The 22,849-nt window shown below is 62.3% G+C and overlaps 1 protein-coding gene across 1 annotated transcript in view; it reads left to right on the forward strand.

Moving 5' to 3' along the window:
• Nucleotides 1-645: 645 nt before the first annotated feature.
• INPP5A (inositol polyphosphate-5-phosphatase A) overlaps nt 646-22,849 on the forward strand; it is a 170,683-nt gene continuing 148,479 nt past the window's right edge. The window contains exon 1 of the mRNA XM_069460100.1: nt 646-830. Coding sequence (XP_069316201.1) covers nt 756-830 — 75 coding nt within the window. The 5' untranslated portion in view covers nt 646-755. The remainder of the gene's footprint in view (nt 831-22,849) is intronic.

The raw sequence follows: 22,849 nt of genomic DNA on the forward strand, positions 1-22,849 counted from the left end.
CCAGGCCCCTGGCTTCGCGCAAGCCCCGCTCCGCCCCCAGTCAGGCCTCTCCTCAGTTCTGGCCCCGCCTCCTCTCAGACCCCGCCCCGCACAAGCCACGCCCTTTCCTCAAGCCCCGCCCCCAGTCAGAACTTCTGTTCAGGCCGCATCCCGCTCAGGCCCGCGCCCCCGCCCCTGAGCAGACCCCGCCCCGCTTAGGCCCCGCCTCGGCCCACGGGCCCCGCCCTGCCCAGTCCCCGCCCCGCCCAAATCCCGCCCTGTCCCAGCTACGCGCAGGCCCCGCCCATCCTCAGACCCCGCCCTTCGCTCAGGCCCCCTGCCTCCTCGCGCAGGCCCCGCCCCGCGCTCCGGCCTCGCCCTGGCCCAGGCTCCGCGCAGGCCCCGCCCCGCCCCCGCAGGCCCCGCCCCTCGCGCAGGCCCCGCCCGGCCCGGCTCCGCGGGGCGGGACTCGCCCTCAGCCGGAGTCGGCGGCGGCTGCGGGAACTTTCCCGGCGGGGCTAATGGCTGCGCGCGGACGGCTCTGAGGCCCGGCGGCTGCGGCGGCGGCGGCGGCGGCGGCGAGCGAGCGCGGGGCCGCGGAGCCGCGAGCGAGCGAGCGCGAGGCCGGAGCCCCGGCCAGGCCCGGCACGACCGGCCGGCCCGCGATGCGCTCCGGGGCCGCCCCCCGGCGCAGCTGACGCCGCGGCCCCGCGAGACCCCGCTGGCCCCGGAGGAAGCGCCGCGCCGCCTGCCCAGCGCCCGCGCCGCCCGGCACGATGGCGGGGAAGGCGGCCGCCCAGGGCACCGCGGTCCTGCTGGTCACGGCCAACGTGGGCTCGCTCTTCGACGATGTAAGTGCGGCCGCTGCAGGTCGGCCTCACCCGGCCCGGCCGGCCCCAGCCCCGGCCCTCACCCGACCCCGGCCCGACCCCACAGTCCTCACACCCCAACCCGCGGACCCGGGCCGTGAACCCTGCCTGAGCCCGGGCCCTGGACCCCTGGGCCCCAGGTCCCCTGAGGGGTCCCCAACCTGTGGACCCGGGCCCTGAACCCTGCCTGAGCCTGGGCCTTGAACCCCTGGGCCCTGGATCCCCAGACCCTGATCCTTAACCCTGAGCCCGAAACCCCAGACTCTGAGCCCTGGATCCTGGACCATGAACCCCAAGACTCTAAATCCCCGGACCCTGACCTTCGAGCCTAGAACCCCAGATCCCTGCCCTGATCTCAAGCCTGGAACTTGAAGACTGGGCCCCTGAACCCCAGCCTCCAAATTCTGTCTGCTGAACCCTAACCCCAGAACCTTGCCTCTGAACCCTGTCTTCAAATCCTGACGGGAAAACTGCAGTCCTGAGTCCCAGTGCTGACCGTGTTCACAGTCTCTGGAACTCAGACCCCAGAAACCCAGTCTGTGGGCATCAAATCCCAAACCCAGTCCCACCTCTGATTCCCGAACCCTGATCCCCAGACCCCTGGCTCTGGCCCTGTCTTCAACCCTGGGCCTAAACCCTGGAACCCTTGTCTCGGAGCCTTGGCCTCAAACCTCTGTCTTGAGTCCCTGAACCCTGAATTCTAACTTCAGAACCCTGGCCTTCAAACTTGGTCCCTTGCCCCCTAAACCCAATCTAGCTCAACTCTAAACCCTGAATCTCAACTCAAACCCCAACTCCTAGCCCTGAACCCCTGTCCTGGGGCCCTGAACCTGGACCCTACCCCAAACTCCCCCAGCGCCCCCCTCCCAAACTCCTATCCCCAAATTCCAAACCTTAGTCCCTAAACCTGGGCCTTCAGCCCCGGGCCCCTGAATGCTGGTCCCCACACCCCAACTCTGGCTCCTGCCTTCTGATCCTGGGCCCTCCACTCTGGGCCCCAGGCCTTGGCCCCACATGCCTGGGTGCCTTGAGCCCCGGGCCCCTGAATGCTGGTCCCCACACCCCAACTCTGGCTCCTGACTTCCGATCCTGGGCCCTCCACTCTGGGCCCCAGGCCTTGGCCCCACATGCCTGGGTGCCTTGAGCCCCGGGCCCCTGAATGCTGGTCCCCACACCCCAACTCTGGCTCCTGACTTCCGATCCTGGGCCCTCCACTCTGGGCCCCAGGCCTTGGCCCCACATGCCTGGGTGCTTGCCTCTCTCTGCCGGTGGCTGACTGAGCAGGGCTCCTGGTGTAGGGTACCCTCGTCTTACCCTGTAACTTAGTATCTGTTTAGTTCCTAAATAAGGGGAGTCTGTTGAAAGCCCAGAGAACTTTATGTTTCTTGTATATTAAAGAAAAAGATGCAGAGAAGCTCTTCAAGGCCAGAAAAGGGATGTTAACTGCCTGAGGGCTCCACCTTCTAGGGCTGCCCCTCCCCAGTCCGCAGTCCCACCTGAACCGAGGTGGTGTCTCTGGGGAGACAGGGAGCCCAGGCCCAGGATGCACCGGGAGCTCCCAGAGGCAGGCCGAGGCTGCCCTAGTTCAGCGCCTCAGCCACGGTGCCACCCCGCTGTTGGTGCTCACACTGCCAACCCAAATAAAGCAGAATGCAGCTCCAAGTGGCACAGATGGAGCTGTGGAGCCACGTCCCTCCCTCCCGCCCTCCCCGAGGTGGACGGCTTGGTGCAGTGCCAGTGTTGTGATGGATGTGTGCCGCTGATACAAGCACGCTCTAGATCTCGGAGAAGGATCTGGGCCTCTGCCGGCGGCAGGCATGGGCGCAGTGTATCATTAAGCTAAGTTCAGGCACAGGCTGGGGTTGGTTTTTGTTCATAAAAGTAGGCGCTATTTTTGTGTTCTCTTTTTTTAACTTGTGAGCGCCGTGTATCACACTCACCTGCTGGAGATGAGCTCCTTTCCCACGGACTTTGTTACGGCAACTTTATCTAGTTTCCTATTTGATAATTTTCTGCAGAAGTGCCTGCATGGGCGTGTGCCTGTGTGTGGCGTTCTATTCTAGACTCTCCAGTGACATGTCGCTATAGCAGGGTTGGTTCAGATGATTCAGACCCACTGGCTGTGGCTTCAAAGCCTCAGAAATGTCAGGAAAATTAAGCCTGGTGGGGCATTTTAGTCTCAAAGGGAAAAGAATTTTGCTGTGCAAACATTCTTCCAGTAATCTTGGATTCTGAGTTCTAGCATTTTTGCTGGGTTTCTGCTGTATACACGTATTTCTCTGTTGATGTTAAAATGGTAACTCAATTCACTTGTATTGAGCCGCATGTTCTGCATTTTCACTCTTCCTACGGCTGTGTGGAATTCTGCGTTACGTTTACGCCTAGAAGGAACATCTGTTTTGGTAAACAGTACGTGGGTTAATCCCGCAAGATGTGTCGTGAGTGAGGGTAAGTGGAGAAGCACCTGTCAGGTTTATTACTGTGTGGGGCGCGGCCCCCGTGGCGGGAGCTGTCCCCTCTGCTGGCCTGGGTGACGCTGGAGCACCAGGTGGAAATAGTCAGTCATTTCCGGCCGGGGCCTCCTTCCTGGGTTCGGGTTTGGGATGTGGTGCTTGTGGGACAGACACTTGACCTGTGAAAGCGAGTTGTTGGGTGAAGGACCTTTTAATTCCTTGGTTTGTACTAATACTAGATCCCAGAAGCTCTGCTTTGCGACTCTGCTTGCCCTTGTGTGACACGTGCCCCTGTTGCCGAGCGTGCCCTGCAGAGGGCCCAGGCCCGTGAAGGAATTCTCTCTCGTTTGCTCTCGTCTCAGAAACCAGCTGACTGCCCGCTCCAACAGCCACCAGTGCGCCAGCTGCGTCCTCGGGGCCCGCGGTTCCCGGGAGGAAGCTGAACCTGAGACGGACGTGCTGGCCGTGATGGCCACCGTTCTCCTTTGATGCACGAGGGACAGGTGGTTCGCTCACGAGCGTCTCCCTCACAAGCCCCCTCGTCCTCCCCGCCGGGACGTCACCCCTGGACTCTGCCTGTGTGCACCTGAGCCGTTTGTCCTTAGCACCCTGGGATCCACACGATGTTTTGTTCAGCAGCCTCTGCTTCCTCGTCACCGCTGCTGGCCTCGTCGTGTCCCCAGCACGCCACGCTGCAGTCTGCTTAGCTGTCCCACTGAGGAACCTTCTGGTTCCTTCTAACGCCTTGATGTCAGAGACGGCCTTGCGGTAAATGCCTTATGACACATCGGTCTTCAGACTTCTGTCCCCCGTGTTCTGAGACTTACGGAGGACCCGAGAGTCCTGGTTCATGTCGGCTTTCACTCCTAGCGTTTGCCGTGTTGGAGGGCGAAGCTGACCCGTCAGAGCACAGGAACACATGGTGCAGGTGGCAGAGCGGTGACGCCTCCGCACACCACGTGCCCTCTGCAAAGCGCCCCGCCCGCTGGGGAGAGAAGAACGGGAAGGGAATCGCTTCATAGTACCGTGAGAATAGTTTGACCCGGTCGCCCTGCGGAAAGGTCTCCTCAGCCCACACGCTGGGACCTCTGTCCAGACTGGTGACCCTTCCCACCTTCGTGCACATCTCCCTGGGCCTAGAAGTGGCTGGGGGTGCCCGTACCCCTCCCCGGTTTGTCGCAGCATCTGGGGAGCCGCCCTCAGTGAGCCGTGTGGCTGCTCTTTCGTTCCCAAGTCGGACTCCTGCTGTCTGCCCACTCGCCTGCCAAGGGCTGGCCGGGGCTCCACACCTACCTCTTTCGCCTGCTGTGGCGGGTTTGACAAGTGAGGCCTCTGGCCTTTGCTGCCCTGCGTTTTTATGAGGGGAGAACCGAGAAGGTGAACTCTAGCCAGCTGTGGCGTCAGAGCTCCTACCCCCACAAAGCCAGGCAGTTTCCTGGGGAGGAGACTCAGGCCAGCGGTGGGGTCCCGGGAGCACAGCCGGCTCCGGGGTGTCAGCTCCGTCAGCTCCACACAGCCCTGCCCTCCGCTTGGCCCAGCCATCAGCTCCCGGGCAGCCCTGCCCTCCGCCTGGCCCGGCCGTTGGCTCCGTGCAGCCCTGCCCTCCGCCTGGCCCGGCGGCCGCACGCCCGTGGAGTGGGCTCGGCGGGGGTGTCAACAGGGACCCGAGGGCCTTCCAACCCGCAGGTGCTCCTGAGCCCTGGGAGTGTATGGCGGCCTCGGGGTGGGTATCCCTCTCTCTTGGGACTTCATTGTTGCCCTTGTTTCTAGATGGTTCTGCTACAGTTTCTTCCACCTTGAAAATGCTGAAGCCCCATCTCCTCCAGCCCTACTGAGTGTCCTAGCCCTGCTCCTAGCAGTCCCCTGGCCTCAGCCCGTCACAGGGGCCCCATGCGGGCAGTGCCCAGCAGCATCCTCTGTCCTCGCTCCGTGGACTCCTGTTCCAGGACTTTCTGTCTGGTAACGGCTTTGCGGAGGCAGAGTCCACGTGCCGTATCTCCCGCTTGAAGGGTGCGGCTCGTCGGTTCATGGTATAGTCACAGGGTGGGCAACTGTCGCCATAGTCAATTTAGAACGTTTTTATCACCTCAGAGGAGACCCTGTACGTGTAACCCCCGCCAACACCCTGGCCTGGCAGCCACCAGTCCACGCCCCGTCCCCGTGAATTTGCCTGTCTGAGGGTGACACGTGAGAGGGATCCCGAGAGCCCTTTGCATCTGGCGTCTTCCACTGGGCGCGGCGTTCGCCAGGTGTAGCCTGCACCAGCCTCCCTGCCCCTCTACGGCTGAGTGACACTTGTGGTGTGATGTGACGCGTTTTGCCTTTTGTTCCCGCGTGGATGGGTTTGGCTGTCCCCACTTTCCGGTTGTTGTGACGATGTTGCTGTGAACGTCTGTGTGGGGGCTGCGACGTGTTTGCAGTTCTGGTGGGTGTGCCGGTCCCGGGATGCGGCCGTGGTAGCTCCACGTTTAACCCCGCGAGGACCTGGCCGTCACCTCCCACCAGCGGTGTCCGAGGCCTCTGACCCTCCTCGTCCTCCCCAGCACTTGTTATTACTCGTCTTTTCTCAAAGACCTTTTCCTTGGCTTCCCGGACGCCCTGCCTTCGTTTCTCCTTGCCAGGCCTCTCGGTGTCAGGGCCCTGGGCCATCCGCCTCTGGCCACACTCACTTCCGGGGACGTCACCCAGATGGCTCCAAGTGCCCTCTCCGCACAGTGCTGCAGTCGGGGAGAAGAGCTGGGCCGGGACGCAGCGTGCAGGGCCCGCTGGGGAAGCCAGTGTGGAGCCGTGCTCTTGCGCAGGAGATCGGGGGCTTCCTCGTTTCGTAAGCGGCCTCTCTCCTGCTGCCGGGCGCGGGGTGGGCTTCCTGAGGCCCCACCGGGGCCCTCCCAGACCCCTGGTCCCCTTGCGATGGCCCAAGGCTGGATGCGGCTCAGCATTTTCTTTCTTTTTTTGCCATTACCGCCTCTGACCTGAGATCCCAGTACACTTTCTCTGTGAGGACTGTGGTCTGTTTGCCCGAGTTTGTGTTAATCAGGTGGGGTCCTCTCGTCCCCCAGGGTGGTGGGATCAACTGGGTCGAGGTTCCAGCTGATTGCAGGTCACGGCGAGGTCCGGACACCTCCCCGCCCGCGGACAGTGCTGCGGGCCTGCCCCTGGCGGTGTCTGGCGTGTTGACGTGAGCCCGGCGATGACCTGTTTCTCCGGCCGTGCTGCTGGGGTGGCCGTGCACTCAGCCTCTGTTCTCTGCTCACAAACTCCTGTCCTCCGTGTGTTCCTGTTTCTGTCACCTCTAGAGTTGCTGAGGGAGAGTTTAGATTTCTGGGGGCTGGAGTGGGGCTTCTTTGATTTGAAATATTAAATGTTTCTCCTGTTTTGATCTGTTGGACAGCCCTGTGAGAACATTCACACTTAGGGTCTGTGTCCACCGCCTCTCGGCCCAGACTGCTCCGGGAAGTCCCCCCTGGCCGGAGTAGCTGGAAGTGCCTTCCACGCGGAGGGCGGGGCCCAGGTGGAGGGTGGGGCCTACACAGAGGGCGGGGCCCAGGTGGCCTCCTCTCACAGCGGGCGGGGCGTGGGGGCGGGGCCGGCACTGCTCCCCAGGTCTCTGCTTGGTGATGGTTTCAGGGAAGAAGCTGTGCTGGGGTGTTTCCATGGACTTGCTGGGTCCGATTTGGAGGTTACAGTACCCAGACCCAGACCAAGTGCCCTTCAGAGCCCTCCATGCAGGGGCCAGTGTGCGGCTGGGAGGCTGGGGGTGCAGGTGGAAGGCTCGGAGGCTGGGGGTGTGGGTGGGAGGCTGGGGGTGCGGGTGGGAGGCTGGGGGTGCAGGTGGAAGGCTGGGAGACTGGGGGTGTGGCTGGGAGGCTGGGGGTGCGGGTGGAAGGCTTTGTCAGGCGGGAGCTGAAGGGAACAGTGGGGCGGCTGCGCTGGGGGAGGCGCGTGTCCCTGAGCGGCAGGGCTCCCTCAGTGGCAGCCTCAGGTGGCTCCTGGTGGGAGGTGGGCTCCATCCAGCAGTGGGGCTGGGCAGGTGGCCGCTTGGCACCCGTCGTGGGCCCTGTAGCCCGTGTGCCTCTCAGCCCTGTGCTCAACGCTGCGCTTCCCTGCTGTTCCTGGGTGTGCCTTTCTGGTGCGCTCACGGGAATAGCTGCGGGGCCTCAGGGAGGAGAGGCGGCTGGGAGAAGGCACGCTGTCCCCAAAGCAAGCATGAATGTGACTTGAGTTCCACCTTCTGCTCACTTGAGCTCTCTGGGACACTTGGGACTCTCCAGGGACGTGGGGAGAGGAGCTGTACCCAGAGGCCCCGAGGCCCGACTGCCCGCCCTGGCCAGGCCCCTGGACGCCCCTCCCGCTGTGGCTGGAGCCTGCCCGCACCCCTCTGCTGGTGAGGGTGGACCCACAGAGCGCAGGGAGTGGACTCTGAGCCGCCGGCCCCTCCAGGCTCTCCTTTGGGAGACCAGGTCAGATTTGAGGGTGCATTTAAATCTGAGAAGTGGGGTGACTCTTCACTGGACTCTTCAGAAAGGGCGGTGCTGAGCTGGCCTGCCCCCGATTGTTGGGGCTCCCTGGAGGGTTTGGGATAATCCTACAAACTCGCAGACGCAGACGAGAAAGCCGTCCGGGCTTCCGGTCTCTACAGTGAGCACAGACAGCTCAAGTGCAAAAGCAGTGTGAGGGTGCCGGGCTGTCTTCCGCTGTCAGGCTTTAATCCAGGCAAGGGAATCGTCGAAAATTTGCGTGAATTGGAGCCAGAGGATTTAGGGGTCACCTGTGTGTGCCGAGCCTGTGGGGGTCCCTGCCTTCTCGTGGTTCTGTGGCTTTGTAAACTCACATGTTTCCGACCATCACGGGGCCTCTTGTTCTGTGAGCATCTGGGGACCGTGTGACTTGTTCAGTCAGGTTTCTGCCCCGAGTGGCCGTCGGTGCTGAGAGCAGAGGTGGTGCCTGTACTGCTCACACGCTTGAACTTCACACGTACGAGTCTTGTTTGGAGAGACGGCGGTGGCGCTGGGGGAGTGTCTGCTGGCCCCGCTGCGCTGGGCTCTTCAGCAGGTCGTGGGCGGGGCGTGTGGCTGCGCTGTCTGCGGAGGCCGAGCTCAGCCCTGCGGCTGGGCCACCAGGACGATGCGGGGCTGGCCAGGGCCCCTGACGGGCTGGGCTGGTGCCGGTTCCGGGCCAGGTCGGGGTGGCGGCGCACCCAGTCCCAGGGCCAATCTTGGTGCTGCACAGAAGAGGTTTCGCAACCGGCGATGTGCCCTGAGTGTCGGGAAGGCAGGCCGGTGTCACTGCAGGTGCCGCAGACACTCCTCTGGCTTTGTTTTCCCTTCGGGGAGTGAGAATAAATTCACCCCACCCCCAGGAGCATGGGCCTGGGTCAGCCGTTACTTGAAGCGAATTGTGATCCACTGGTCAGTCACCAGACCTCGGCCAGTTGTCTTCTTGGGCACAAGAACCCTCTTCGGGGTGGGTGGGGACAGCGGCTGGGAGCTCTCGCTCTGCTCTGCCCCTGGGGGGTTAGCAGGGCTGCGCTGGGCTGCGGACGGCCCTCCCAGGCTCCCGCCCTTACTGCAGCCACTCTGACTGCCCGGGCCATCGCTGCCCGGGTGCTCATGGCACTGCAGAGCCCGCTCAGCCAACACTGGGCCTACCCCACTTCCATCTACACCGGCTCCGGCCTCCGTACTGGACCTGCCTCCCCTTCGTCTATACCCTGTCCCCACCCTGGACCTGGGTCAGGTGTCACCCAGTGTGTGGACTTGAGTCTGGTCCCTGTTTGCTGTGCAGCAGAGTCCAGAATGGGTCCTGGCCTCAGGGGCGTCCTTTACTGGTCCCCTCCTCACGTGCTCTCTGCGTGGCTGGTCCCCATTCTGGGAGCCAAGGAGATTTAAGAACAGAAGACGTGGCTTTGGCTTGGGTCTCCATAGCAGGGAATTCCGCCCTTGGTGCCCAGCCAGAGGCCGCACGCCGGGTCGGGGTGAGGGGGGCGGCAGGGGAAGGGGGCCTCAGCTCTCACCGACGTGCGGCCCTGGTGGTGTTTCACCGCGGCGGCCTGTTTGGGCGTCAGTGAGCAGGAATCGCACCTCAGGGAGGGCCAGTGCTTTGAGGCCCCAGGCCGGGGGCAGGGGTGAGGTGCTGGTGCAGGCAGACAGTGTTCCTCGGAGGGTCTCCCCACGTCCTCCTCCCAGCATGGCCACTTGGTGGTGGGCCGCAGCGGGCATTCGTGTTTGTCCTCGGGGCCTGGTCCGGGGCCAAGCGGTGCTCGGGTGGTTGATGAACCTACGGCGAGCCTGGGCTTACCTGCCTGTGGCTGGCGGTAAGCGGAGGGGAGCTGCCCGGTAAGCGGAGGGGAGCTGCCCCTGCAGCGTGGCTGCTACACCCCTTCCCACCTGCTCCCCGCCTGCTTGGTGCTGGGGCTCCTGGAAGCTTCACAGCAGTCCTGGGTTTACCTCCGGCCCTCCCGGCCCCACCCGAGTGCTGCCGCCTGGGCAGGACGTGGGTTTTCACGTCTTCCTGCCCTGCTTGATCGGTCCTTTCTCCAAGGGTTCCTCCTGGCTGCCTTGTCTAGGCAGGCGGAATCTTCCGCATCCTTCAGTCACAGCCCCCGTGTCCCCGTCCCTCCCTGAGTCCGTCAGCCTCTTGTCTCTGTCCTGTCATGCATGCTGTCAACATGGCAGTGCCACATCACAGCATGCTCAGGTGTGCCAGCAGCCGTGCCAGGGGGCCACGGTGGCCTTATTTGGGGTTCTGGGTGGGTGTGGGTGCAGGGTGGGCAAGGATGGAGCTGTAAGGGGGCCTGGTGGTCCCTGAGCCTCGGTGGCTCTCAGGGCCACAGTTGCCTGTCAGAATGTCAGGGGGGCCTGGGGTGGGGCCGTTTTGGTCAGCTGGACTCGCAAGGCTGGGCCGGGCCTTGTGCTGCCCTGCACAGGTGTCGCTGGCGTTGGCAGTGTGTGGCCCTCTCGGGCTCCCTGGGGACAAGTGCGGTCAGAGCTGTTCTTTATGGCCGGTGGAAAGCTCTGTGGGTTCCTGGGCTCTCGTTTGCCTTTTCCTTTCACTCTTAGCAGTTTTATTGAGGTGGGATTTGAATGTCGTGCAGTGTCCGGTGATCGGCACGCCTCAGTGGTGGACACTCCCTCCCCACGGAGCCTGCCTTCCTCGGTGCTGCTCCACCCTCCGCGCTCTGTCTCTGGAGTTTTGCCTTAACCAGGGATTCCGTGTGGCAGAACCGTGCAGTGCGTGGTCTGTGTGTGTCTGGCGCGGTCCGTGTGATGTGTCTTCAGGGCTCGCAGCGGCTCGGCATGCGTTTTGGCTGGCGGGGTCTCCCGCCTGCAGGGCAGTTTGTTTCCTCTTCGCTGGCGGACGGCGTCGGGGGCTGCTGTGTGCGATGGTGCGCGTCCACGTGGACAAGGCCCTCCGTTGCCCGGGGCGGCCGTGTGGTCAGTGTGCGAGACGTTGTTATTCCACGGCCACCTCGCCGGGGCAGCGCCTGCTGGGGGGAGAAGCGGCCTCCTCAGCCCGAGAGTCCCCACGAACTGGCAGCTGCGTTTCTTGAGGTCGGACTGAAAGTACCTGGCCGTGAGCCAGGGGGTTCAGACTTCTCAGTGGGCAGGTGGGCAGGTGGGCAGGTGGGCTGTCCTGGCCCGGGCTCACTGGCCGCAGGACACGCACTGTGCATGGAGGACACAGCTGGGGCCGTCCAGCCATTTGTGTTAGAGCAGGAGGCGCCAGCTGCTCCTGTTTCTCCACTGAGGGGAAACGTTTGACCTGGTGTAAGACCGTGGAGGTGACGGGCCGCCAGGCACTAAGGGGCCGTGTTTGCCGGCCTTGTTTCACCTTCTGTGGCCTGGTCCCTCAGACCCTCGGCATTGCAGGGGCTGTTTTTTATGTAGTTAGTTATTTTTTCGACATAGGGTCTCGCTCTGTTGCTCAGGCTGGAGTGCAGTGGCGCCATCACAGCTCATTCAGCCTCGAATTTCTGTGCTCAAGCATCCTCCCACCTCCTCTGAGTTCCAAGTGCTGGGACCACAGGCGTGAGCCACCACATGGGCTCGCAGGGGCTGTTTTGCCAGACGCAGTGGTTGTCTCTTGGCCCACCCGCCGGCACCTGCAGCAGTTGGCCTTTGCGGTGGTCCTTGGGTGTGCAGCCCTCCAGGCTTGGGCCTGGCCATGCTTGGGGACTCTGCAGCCACCAGGAGGGGCCTGGAAGGCTTCCCTGAGGTCCTCAGAGCAGACAAGGGTGGACGAGGTCCCCAGCATGAGCCCAGTGGGCAGCGGCCCCGACTCCAGCCCCGAGCACCCTCCCTGGCCTGCCTTTCGGGCTTTTGGGTTGGCACCTGCTGGCCCTGTGAAATGTTGGAATGGACACTGTCCCCTGGCCGCGGTGCTCTGACTGTGGTGAGCCTGTGCGTGTAGCTGACCCTGGCCCTGCTGGCTGCTGCCTCAGCCACCGTCCTCCAAGTCTCCTGGAGCCTCGGGAGCTGTTGTGCTGGAGGGACGCCGAGGGGTCAGCGGACAGACCTACCCACCCACCCAGAGAGTCCCTCCGGGTGGTCCCGGGGCCCCAGGCCCTCGGGGTGTGTCGTGGGCACTCGCTTCCAGCCTGAGTGTGGCGCACTCTGCTGCTGTGTGTGGGTCGGGGTGGCGGGGGGCTCTCGGGGGGCTCGTTCCGTCAAGAGCGATGTCTGTCCAGGCGACAGACAGACTCGTGAGGACACGCGCTTTGCCTTGTTTTCTCTTCATCACTGACGGTTGTCAGATCTGCTGCAACTTCCTGTTTGCTGCAATGACCTCGCCGCCCCTGCGGCTGCAGCCGGGCGGGGCACGCTGCGAGCTGCGTCCAGGTGGAAGGCCGGGGCCGGGCGGGGGCTGGAGGGACGTGGAGTGACCAGCAGGGACACAAAAGCAGCTCCCCAGGGGACAGATTCGGACGAGACCATCACCAGGGCCAGGTCTCACTACGTGCTCTGCCCAGGAGGAGCACCTGGGGGGCTTTGGGGAGCTCCTGCAGCAGGCGCTCTGCGCTGCACGGGGCCGGTCTGTGGTCACCCCTCAGGGGTTCCAGGGCCCGTGTGGCAGCCGCACTGAGTCCGCAGGTGCGGGGGAGGCCAGGACGAGGGGAGCCTGCGTTTGAGGGCTGCGTCTCCCGCGCCTGAGTGTTTAGTGGAATATTTACTGGTGTAGGAAGTACTCTGTGAGGGCCTCCGCCCGCCTGGGCACCCGCACCTGCCCTGCCAGATCTCTGAAGACCTTCTCTGCCTCGGCTGGGCACCGTGCGGGGTGGGGTGGGGGCCACTCCCAGGGGCTGCATGCCCAGCCTGCCCCCTCGGGGTTGGCTTGTCCTGGCTGGGGGTGTCTGCAGCTGCAAGCCTTGGCAGGGCTCAGGGCTTGGGCCACGTGGGGGGAGGGAGGGTGAAGGCTGGGGGAAGGGGCAGGCGAGGTTGCAGGGTGCAAGCCAGGGCATCCTCTGGCTGCAGCCTGGAGAGCTGAGGGGGAGGAGGGGAGCATGTGGGGTGGGGGTGTGGGGAGAGGGGCCCGAGGTGGCCCTGGGAGCCCACAGGCCTGAGCCCTGGTCCGTCTGGACTTGTTGAAGGTGCTTTGCGGGGCGTCCCTCCTTTGCCCCACAGCTGGAGGTGCCCTGTCTGGGGGGGTGCCCACCCTCACAGGCAGAGCACCGTGTGCACCGGCAGCTGGCTTCCTGCTCTGGTCCCTGAGCGGCCCCGGGCTCCGGGCTCAGAGGAGATGCGGGATCCACTCGGTGACTCAGGCGGCGTGGGGCACCCAGAGAAGCTCTGGCGTGGAGACCACAGATGGCCTCCTGGGTGCGGAAGGCTCAGAGGCCCAGAGCCGATCGGAGAAGTGAGGATGGGGTGGCCCCTGGGGCCGCTGCCAGGTGGAGAACAGGAGCCGAGCCTGCCTGGGACACCGCGTGGCCAGGGTGGCTGGCGTGGCCGATTGTGCCCAGGCCCTGGTCTGTCCTGGCATAGGGGAGGCAGCTAGGGACCCAGGTCTCACATGTCACTGACCCCGGGAGGCTCAGACAAATCCCAGGCAGAGAGCAGAGCAGCTGCCAGGAGCCAGCGCTGCAGGGAGGGCTGCTGGGAGGAGGTGCCCTCCTGGGCCAGAGCCAGGGGAGGCAGGGGGAGGCGGTGCCACGCACCTGCCAGGCAGAGGGGCTGCAGGCGGGCGAGGAGGAGGTCAGAGAGGGCCGTTGGGCCCTGCAGGGTGTAGGGACAGCTCTTTGGGCTTATCAGTGGTTGCGGGCAGTGGGAGGAGGCTGGTAGGGCCTGGCAGGTGTGGAGTGGACGGTGGGGCCCATGTGGGTGGCCGGGTGGCTGCAGGGCTGGCTGCCCTCTGCATCCCTGCGGTGGGGAAGGGGCTTCTCAAAGGCAGTCTCATTGGCCTGTCTGGAGCCACGTGGGCCCCGTGCCCACAGCAAAGCACTGTCCCTGCGCCAGGGGGAGGGACACACGGTGGTGGGGTCCCTGCCCCGAGGCCTGTGCTCCAGTTGCCCTGCAGGGAGGCCTGGTCCTTCCAGGACACCGTGCCGAGAGGAGGGGTGTGGGTGCACGTGACCCCTCAACCTTTTCATGCCTGGCGGTCTATTTTGATCACATGACTTACTTTCTTTTTGATGTGTGTGCATGTCTTCTATCTAAAACGTTTGCCGGACGCCCGTCCTGGAGTAGAAGAGTGGACTGGTGACGATGGCAGTGGCCTGAATGTGGGGGTCGGCAAGACCCAGAGAAGACTGGTGTTTGCTGAGTCCGGGGCGGTGAAGCTGGCCCTGGAGTGGCCACGCCTGTCCCCTGCCCTGTCTGTGCAGGTGACACTGTTCCTCTCAGGTGCCACTGTCAGATTCTCAGCACACCCTGCAAAAGCAGGGGGCAAGCACACAGAAATCCCCAAACCACCCAAGCAAAAACCCGCCTTCTCCTTGGGCAACTTGTAAAATCCTTTTTATTTAGAAAAGATTTTAGACTTGGTTCCTGTGTTCCCCTAGTGGGAACATCTTAGGTAACCGTCGTATGTTTGTCAGAACTGGGACGTCACCATTGGCTCACTGCTTCGACCACGCTTTATTTGGGTTTTGCCAGTTTTTTTTTAAAGCCGACTAACACGGTGTGATAAGGGCTGTGCCAGCTTTTCCACAGACGCGCCTGTTCTGCCCCAGGACCCGTCCAGGGCGCCGCGCTGCATTCGGTCACCCTGTCTCCTTGGTCTCCTCGCGTCCGTGACACGAGCAGGGTTTGGCTCTGCTACTGGGCCAGAGTGCAGTCACGTCGTCACCCGGGTTCCTCGAGCCATCCTCCTGCCTCTGCCTCCCAAGGTGCCCGAGCCACCGCGCCACCCTGGCCAGATGTCCTCTCCAGGGCCCCTTGGTTTGGGTTTGCCTGGTGTCTTCCATGGCCAGACTGGGGCCGTGGGTTTTGGGAAGAAGGTGCGGAGGTGAGGTGCCCCTCTCGTCCCGTCCCCTCAGGGCAGCAGAGTCCCCATGGCTCAGCACCGGTGATGCCGCCCCCTTCGCTTGGGTGGGAGGTGTCTGCAGCCCCCCCACTGTCCAGGCCGTCTCCCCGTCCCTACCCTGGTCACTGGGGCAGGTCCCCGGATCTGTCTCCACTCCCCGGGTGGGAGGTGGGGGGCTTAGGCTCCACCTGGCGGCGCGTGTTCTTCCGCAAGGCAGGTTTGTCTGTCCCCCCCCTTCTTTACCTGCTCAGTCACTCGTGTCCAGCCGTGTGCACTCGTGGGGACTGACTCTGCTCCTTGGGCTATGACCTGAGGCCGGGGTCATCTCGTTGCTCACGTTGCTCCAGCTGAGGCCACGGGAGTCTTCCAGGCGGGCGCCCAGGTCAGGCGCATCCTGTCGCTCTTCGAGCCCTTCTCTGGCGCTACGAGACTCAGGCTCATCCGGCCTTTCCCTGCCCCCGCCCTGCCATCGCCAGTTCTCCAAGGAGCCTGGTTCTTAGTGTAGGAGACGGATGTGTGGAGACCAGGGTCTGGGCACGGTGGCCTGTGCAGGCTTCCTACGGGGCTCTTGCCACGAGGCGACAGTCCCTGCGCCTTGTCCAGTGCTGAGCTGCTGCTCGCCCCTCGGTCACGCACCTGCAGGGGCTCAGGTGACCCCCGGCTCACCTCCTGGGCTGGGCGCGTCTGTATCTGCACGCGTCTGGGCTCTTTCCCCTGGGGTACCAGCGGTGCCCTTTCGGATCTCCACGGGACTGTTTTGGGATTCGACATGCTGATTTTAAAGTTTTCATGGGCAAACGAACTTCAAGCAGCAGCCAGGAAAATTCTGAGAGGGCAGCCTAGCAGGAGGGAGGCGTGAGCAGGCAGTAAACGCCTCGTAAAGCCCTGGCAGGTAGCGAGGCTCCCAGCGGGCCCGCGGGGCAGGTCAGTGGGCCTGGCAGAACCTGCACGCAGGCGGCAGCTCTGGGAAGACGGTTTGCTCCCTGAGCGGTTTCTGTAGCAGTGGTGGGGGCCTTGGTCAAAACATGAAGCTGAATCCCCTTCTCAGTCCTTGCGGCAAATAAATTCTGAGTGGGTCACAGACGCACTGAATTCTGTCGTCTGAGAGACTGTCAGTTGTACGACACACCGTTATTTTCTATGTTTCTCAGAAAGGAAAAAGTAAACCACTGGCAAAATATAATTAAGAGACTGTCTTTGGTAAGGTGTATCTTGATTTCAGAAACGTGGAAAATTTGCATCTGAAAATAGATAAAATATAGTAAATACAAAAAGGAGAAAAAGAAACAGAAAAAGTCCCAAAAGAATTGAAAGAAATATCTTGGCATAGAGAAAGCCCTTCTTAGCACACACAACATATGCGCACACACAGGCACACGCACACTCATGTACATGCACTCGTGTACACGCACACTTGCGCACACACACACACACACACACGCAACATCCAGAGTCATAATAGAGAAGTTCAGTGAGTTCATCCCACAATATCTGCACGTCTGTTATCCCGGGCACCGTCCTGGGCGCGGGGGAGAGGCTGGGGAACAGGACAGAGCTGGGCCTCGCCCTCGAGCGGCTCGTAAGGAAGCCGGATCTCGGAAGACGTTCCCTCCCGCCTGTCTGCAGCGTCTGTGGACACGCAGGCCTGGCCTGACTTCCGAAGCTGCTTTTGCAGCCCTGGCCTGAAGTCCCGCTGATTCCAGCTTCTTATTTCAATACTTAGTTACTTAAAACACATGGTTTAGTTCTCTCTAAATACAGAGTTAATTCAGGAAGGATTTAGTGTGAGTTATAAGCTGCCCTTTTTCGAATTGATCACTTCGTGCTCAAGTACCGCATCTGGCAAAACCTTTAAAAGATTTTGGCTGAAACATCAGACATTCTTCCCAGTGTCCACCTGGTACCATCTGTGCAAGATCCAGGTGAGGCTTCGTGTGCGTACTTCTCTGGGAGCCCTTTTCACGAGCCCTGGTAGTGAAGTTCCTTGTAATATTTCAGACGTGCTTAGCGGAGATCAACAGAATTATTAATCTGTGTTTAATTAAAGCCTCAAGTTTTCCATTTGAAGTAGATTATTAACAGTTTTTGTGAGACAGTCAAAGCCCAGTTAATAAGGACTGAAATTTTATTGCCAAAAGCATGTAAGTTTACTACCTGAATTTGCCAAGGTGAGAGTAGATACAGATTGCAATGCCTTGTTCTTTTCTTGAAATTGTTCTGAATATTCATGTGAATTCATTTGAGCATGTCTGGTTAATTCCAGCCGTACAGTACATGGTGCTGGATTTCTGTACTGTGTATGTTTTTCTTTTAGATTGTTGATTCTCTGGTTAAAAATGATGAAAATTTTTATTTCACATGGTTTATTCTGTGAAGATAACGTGATCGTCTTGTAAATGTTTCCTCATTGGTGCCTGCACGTTCGCACTGTCTGAGCCGTGAGCGTTCACGCGACCATTCGGACTCACCTGGTAGCCCGGCCCCTCTGAAGACCCACCTGTGGGCACCTTGGTGTCGTCCCCTGCAGCAGGGGCCGAGCCGAGGGGCTGCAGTGTGGGTGGAGTCGGTTTCCTTTGCATGTGCTGTGGCACCGCGATCCTGCTCGGGGAAGGGGAGAGGTGGGCAGGGGAGGAAGACCCTCTGGCCGTCCCTGGGTCTCTGAGGCTGTTCCCTGCAGTCCCGGGGAGCCCTGTGCCTTGGTGCTGACATTTGTGCTGAGTCACCTGCGAACTCATGGGGAGAGTGCGGCAGTTTGGTCACTGTCTCTTCGTTTTGGTTGTTGGCTTCTAATAAATTCTTGTATTTTTCTAAGTACCAACGTACTTGCATATTTTTCCAAAAATTCCAGTGCTCCAACAAAAAAACCAAGGGACCAGCCGAGCCATTTGGAGGCGGCAGTGACTGCGTTTGGGGGTACGGAGAGGCGCTGGGGGTAGGGCGGCTGGAGTTGTCCTACCCCGAGGCGGGGCCGTGCGGGTGCGTGTGGAGGCTGCTTTTCTGCGTGCTGCCACCGTGGCGGTGCCGTGCTGCTGAGGTAGCAGCCGGCACGGTGGTCCTGGCCGGCGGGGGCTGGGGAATGAAAACGAGACGCCATCCTGCCCCACCGCCCATCCAGGCAGGGGCTGGGGGCAGCCTTTCTCCAGACACCTCCTGGCTGCCGGTCAGGTCCAGCTGGGCGGCGCGCGCCCGTCTGCCTGGCTCTCGGTGCCACCAGCTCAGCCTCTGCCTGGCCCTGCCTGCAGCCCCCAGGACGCAGCACGTGCCGGCTGGGGAAGGACCAGAGAGATGGGGAGGCTGACGCCCCCGCTGCGCGGAGGAGAGGGCCGTTGGTGCGGGACGGCTTCCAGTCCTCACGCCTGCCGGGCCTGCCGCCCTCTCGGCCGCGCTGGGCTATCCCGTGTGGGCCTGCCGGGCCCTGTCCTCGCCCCGCTGGGGGAGGGGTCCTCTCAGTCCCCATGTCGGAGCTGAGGTCAACCCCTGGGACAGGCCCCAGTGCCCCTGCCGCATAACCACTGCCACCCAGTGTGGTGCTGGGTCTCTCGGGACCCTCGATGACAAAACCACCAACTTTGGCCTAAACGAATGATCAAGGAGCGTGGCTGAATTACTAAAGAACGTAACTAATGTTCATCGTGTCCTTCACATGCCAGGTGCTAATGTGAGGACTGTGTGTGTACGACGGCACTTCGTCTTCCCCACGGCCCTGGGACGTGTGTGCTGGGTCGTCCCCTGTACAGATGGGGACACCGGGCCCAGCGTGAGGCCTCAGGGCCAGTCGAGGAGGAGCCAGGTCGTCGCCCGGCTGGCTCCCGTGTCCCTGCCTGCCATGGCCGGCGGTGGCTGGAGACAGGCGGGGTGCACCCACTCTCTCTGCTGCCGTCCCCGACAGCTGGGCAGGGCCTGAGCCCCTTGCCGGGTGCACGGGGTCTCTCGATGCCTGTGCCCGTGTGTCCTGATGGGGAGACACCGTAGCCCGGCAGGCAGCAACTCGGGGGAGGTCTGCAGAGGGCTCCTCGGACCTGCCCACGGGCACTGCGACCGTCACGCCTGGCACCAAAATACAGTCGAGGAAAGATGAGACTTGGCCAGGGAGCCAGGCTGGGGACCCGCAGGGACCTCCATCTGGGTGTGCCCAGAGGCCAGCCACGTCCTCACGGCACCCGGGGCCTGTTCTAAGGCTGAAGGGAAGACGCCTTTGGCCATGGAGTCCTCTGGGGGCCCCAGTGAGTCTCTTCCTCAGCTGCGAGCCCCCTTGGTGTCGGGCGGGTGGCGGCTCAGGAGCCGCTAGCGGTGGTCTGGCCCGAGAGTCTTCTGTGCAGAGAGGCAGTCCTAGCGGTCACACGCCTTCCCACGGAGGCATGGCAGTTTCTGCGGGGGCCTCGTAGGGGGTGCTGGTACTGCAGTGTCGCCCCGCCCTGGCTGGAAGGTGGGGTTTGAGGGCACGCACGGGCTGCTTTGCACGCGGAGCCACAGGTGCCACCGTTCTCGGTGGGCTTGCGTCTGGCCTGCTCTTTCCGACGTGTCTGGCTCTCACTGGGGGTGTGACACGGCTCGTTGGCTCTCTCGTCATGTCCGGGGCTCATGTGCCTGTCCTGGCTTTTCTCTGTAGCTTTTAAAACCTCAGGCAACATTCAGGGAAAGCTCTTGCTGGGGAGCCGGCTCCGTGTCCCCTGGGCCTGTCTGCGGGAGCCAGGGTGTCTCCCTTGCTCCGCGGGTGGCTGACCTGTGAAGACTTCTCTAGAATCGGAACAAAGGCGCTTTTTTAAGGAAACACAGGGAGAGTTTATTTCACGGGCAGCTCCTTTTTGCAGATGCCGAGGCTCTGCCGAGTCGTCGTGGCACACGTATTGCCGTGCGCTCTGCCAGGCGGGCTCGGCTCTGTTCGCTGACGTCTCCTGCAGCCTCGCACGGGGGGATGAACGAGGGTCTTAGGGAGAGTGTTCTTCCCTCTGAAGGGTCTGGAGCGGTGGCTTCTGTGAAGTTCCCGAGGCTCTGGGGGGCGTCCCCCTAAGCCGTGGGGCGAGAGGCAGCTGGGAGGCTGTGACTAGTGGTCAGGAGCCTCCAAGGCTGGGCGGTGACCTCTGGGGAACAGTGAACGTGCCTGGCGGTGTTTTCTGGGGTCCTTCCCTAGTGGCTTAGGTATTCAGGGTGTCTCTGGAAAAGCAATGGTACTAGATCTACGGTGCAAGGGATGAAGGGTCTCTGGAGCACGTGCCTGGTGATGTTTCTGTTCCTGGAGTCCTCAAAGCACGTTGGGTGGCCGGGCGCGAGGGCTCACGCCTGGGATCCCAGCACTCTGGGATTCTGGATCCTCGGTGAGATGGGAGGATGCTCGAGCCCAGGGGTTCAGGACCAGCCTGAGCAAGAGCAAGACCCCGTCTCTACTAAAAATAGAAACAAGTAGCTGAGCGTGGTGGCCGACACCTGTAGTCCCAGCTACTCGGGAGGCTAAGGCAAGGGGATCGTTTGAGCCCAAGGGTTGGAGGTTGCTGTGAGCTACGACGATACCACTACTACACTCTACCTGGGGTGACAGAGCGAGATTCTGTCTCAAAATAAAAAAGCACATTAGGAAATTTTAAATGTTAACTTTAGGGCCAAAAAGTTGATGATTAAAACCCTAGCAGAGCTGGGGTTCCAGGCTCCTCGCCCAGCCGTTGGGGTGTCTTGTGCTTTATGGAAATGCCTGCATGTTCCGCCGCTGGCCTGGCGTGTGTACGTCTCTGAAGGGCCCCTGCACGCCTGCCTGTGGCGTTTGGATGGCACCTGGTTTGGGCCTGAGGGAGGATGTGGGTCCTTTTGCCTGACAGGTGCTCCCTGGAAAGGCCGCAGGTCACGGCGCGGACCTGGCGGTGCCTCGGCCACCCTCGTGCTCGCGGGTCGGGGCGCTGGCAGAGGGGTGCGGCCCAGGCACCGGCGGAGCCCACACGCCACCGTCCGTCTGGTCAAAAATCACAAAATAGTAACCAAACCACCCTGACCGCGTTCACAGTCATCTGGAAACCAGCGGAAAGGGGAAAGAGCCAGCGCCGCCCCCGCTCCCTCACCAAACCACGGCGTCGGAGCGCGTTTGCTTCCCGGCTTTTCCCGTGGATACGTTTATTTGAAATTCTGTGAGCGGTGTTTACACTGGCGAGGAGGAATCAAGTCTGAACTTAAACAGTTGCGCACTGATGCCCCGTCGGCGCTCAGAGCAGCCTTCCCAGCGGCTTTGCCCACTCCCGGCTCCCGGAGCTCCTGCGTGGTGCGCGTGGCTGGGGCCGGGTGGTCATGGCGCGCGTGGCGGCCCTGGTGATGCCGTCTGCTCCGTGGCTTTCTGTTCCTTGTGCGGTTGCTGCTTGTGCTTGCCCGGAGGGCCTGTCTGACCCGTTAGTGTGCGGCTCCTGTGAGCTGTGGAGCCCCTGGCTCCTCACCCTCCTGCCCCACACCCTGCGCCGCGGGGCCACCCAACCCGCAGGGGCCCTTCGTGGCCCGACTCTGCCCTTCTGCCTGGCATATGCTCAGCCTCTGAAGACCGTCTGTGGTACAGGTCGGGCTACGAGATGAGCCGGGCAAGGGCGCCGTGCCTAGGACGGTGGTCTGGGGTCATAGGTCTCTCCAGAGGCCAGAGCCGTCCCCCTCCCTCGCCCCCAGGGCCACGCTCCTGTCTGCTTTCGAGGGTCACAGCACAGCTCCTGTCTGCAGGGAGAGGGAGGCTCAGCATGAGGCCTGGACTTGGCGCCGGCAGCACCTGTGAGCGGTGTCCTTTCAGGTGTGGGGCTGCAGGGGCCCTGGCCCTGGATGGAAGGAGGGAGAGGAAGCCACCTAGGTCCCCAGCCTCGCGGCAGGGACGGGGTCCAGGCTGGGAGGTCGTCCTCTGTACCCACATTCCCCCCTAAAACTCCCATCCGCCTCCCGCCCTGCAGCCGCCCTCTCTGGGGGCCTGAACTGCCCACGGATGATGTCATTATTTACCTTTTCATGAAAGCAGCTAACGGGATGTTTATGAGAATATTCTAAATTATCTTGGAACACATACTTGTGCTCATTACTTTAAGCATTAAGTGTTTTTCTTTTTGAGTAAATAGTTCTCGCCTCCTTTGACCATCAAAATTGAGCAGCTGCTGTCCTGCCTGTGCTGACGGGACCCCAGGCTCGGGGAGCCGGGTTCTGTGCCGAGGCTCGGCTGGGAAGGGAGCCGAGGCCCGGCGTGTCCTCCCGCCCATGCAACCCTGGGACCCTCGTGTCGGAGTAGGACCTCCCAGGCAGCCGGGATGCGCTGGGCTGGGTCTGCTCTATTCTCCCGGAGTGCTGGTCATGTCGCTAAACAGCATGAGCCCAGCGTGGTCTGTGAGCTGCAGGCTGATGCTGGGACCCTCAGGGTGAGGACACTGCGCTGGGCTCTGGAGAACTTGGCGGGCCTTCACAGGTGGCAGGTGTGGGCAAGGGGTTTGGCCCTGGGAGTAGCCAAGGGGCGGGGAAGGAGGTGCAGGGCCGGCCCGGGCAGGGCTGCTGCTCCTGGGCAGAGCTCTAGGGCCAAGCCAGGGCCCAGGCCACACGGCGCCCGCATGCTGGCGGGCGGTCTTGGTCCTTCAGGCTTGTGTCCCACGGTCCCACACCCTGTGGTTGCTTCTGCTCCTCAGCAGCTCAGAGAAGGACTTGGGTCGTCCCACAGCCTAGTCCTGGGCGCGTTATTCTGTTTGCATCTAAGTCGAAATCCGTGAGCGCCTGCTCCCCACCACGGGCCTCCCCGTTGGGTCTTTGCTTCTTGCATGTTAGTCTGCGACTGTGCACGTCTGGCGCCGAGCCGGGGGATGGGCCGTGGCTGCAAGAGCACCCGAGTCCCTCGCTCTGGAGCCCACGGCTAGTGGCCGCCGGGCTGCCCCGGGGCAGGTGGCAAGCGGTGTCTCTAGGAAGTGACATTTGAGCCGAGGCCCAGGGGAAGAGCAGGAGGGGCCTGAGGAGATGGGCTGGGTGGGCTGGCAGGGCTCAGCGGCCGGTGGGTCGATGTTGGCGGCAACGGCGCTTCTGGCTCAGGGAGGCGTTGGGTGTTGTGGACAGGGGTGGCTCGTGGCCGCCTGGACGCTGGCCTGGGCTCCGGGTGGCACC

The sequence above is a fragment of the Eulemur rufifrons genome, chromosome 28, assembly GCF_041146395.1.
Source record: "Eulemur rufifrons isolate Redbay chromosome 28, OSU_ERuf_1, whole genome shotgun sequence".
NCBI lineage: Eukaryota > Metazoa > Chordata > Mammalia > Primates > Lemuridae > Eulemur > Eulemur rufifrons.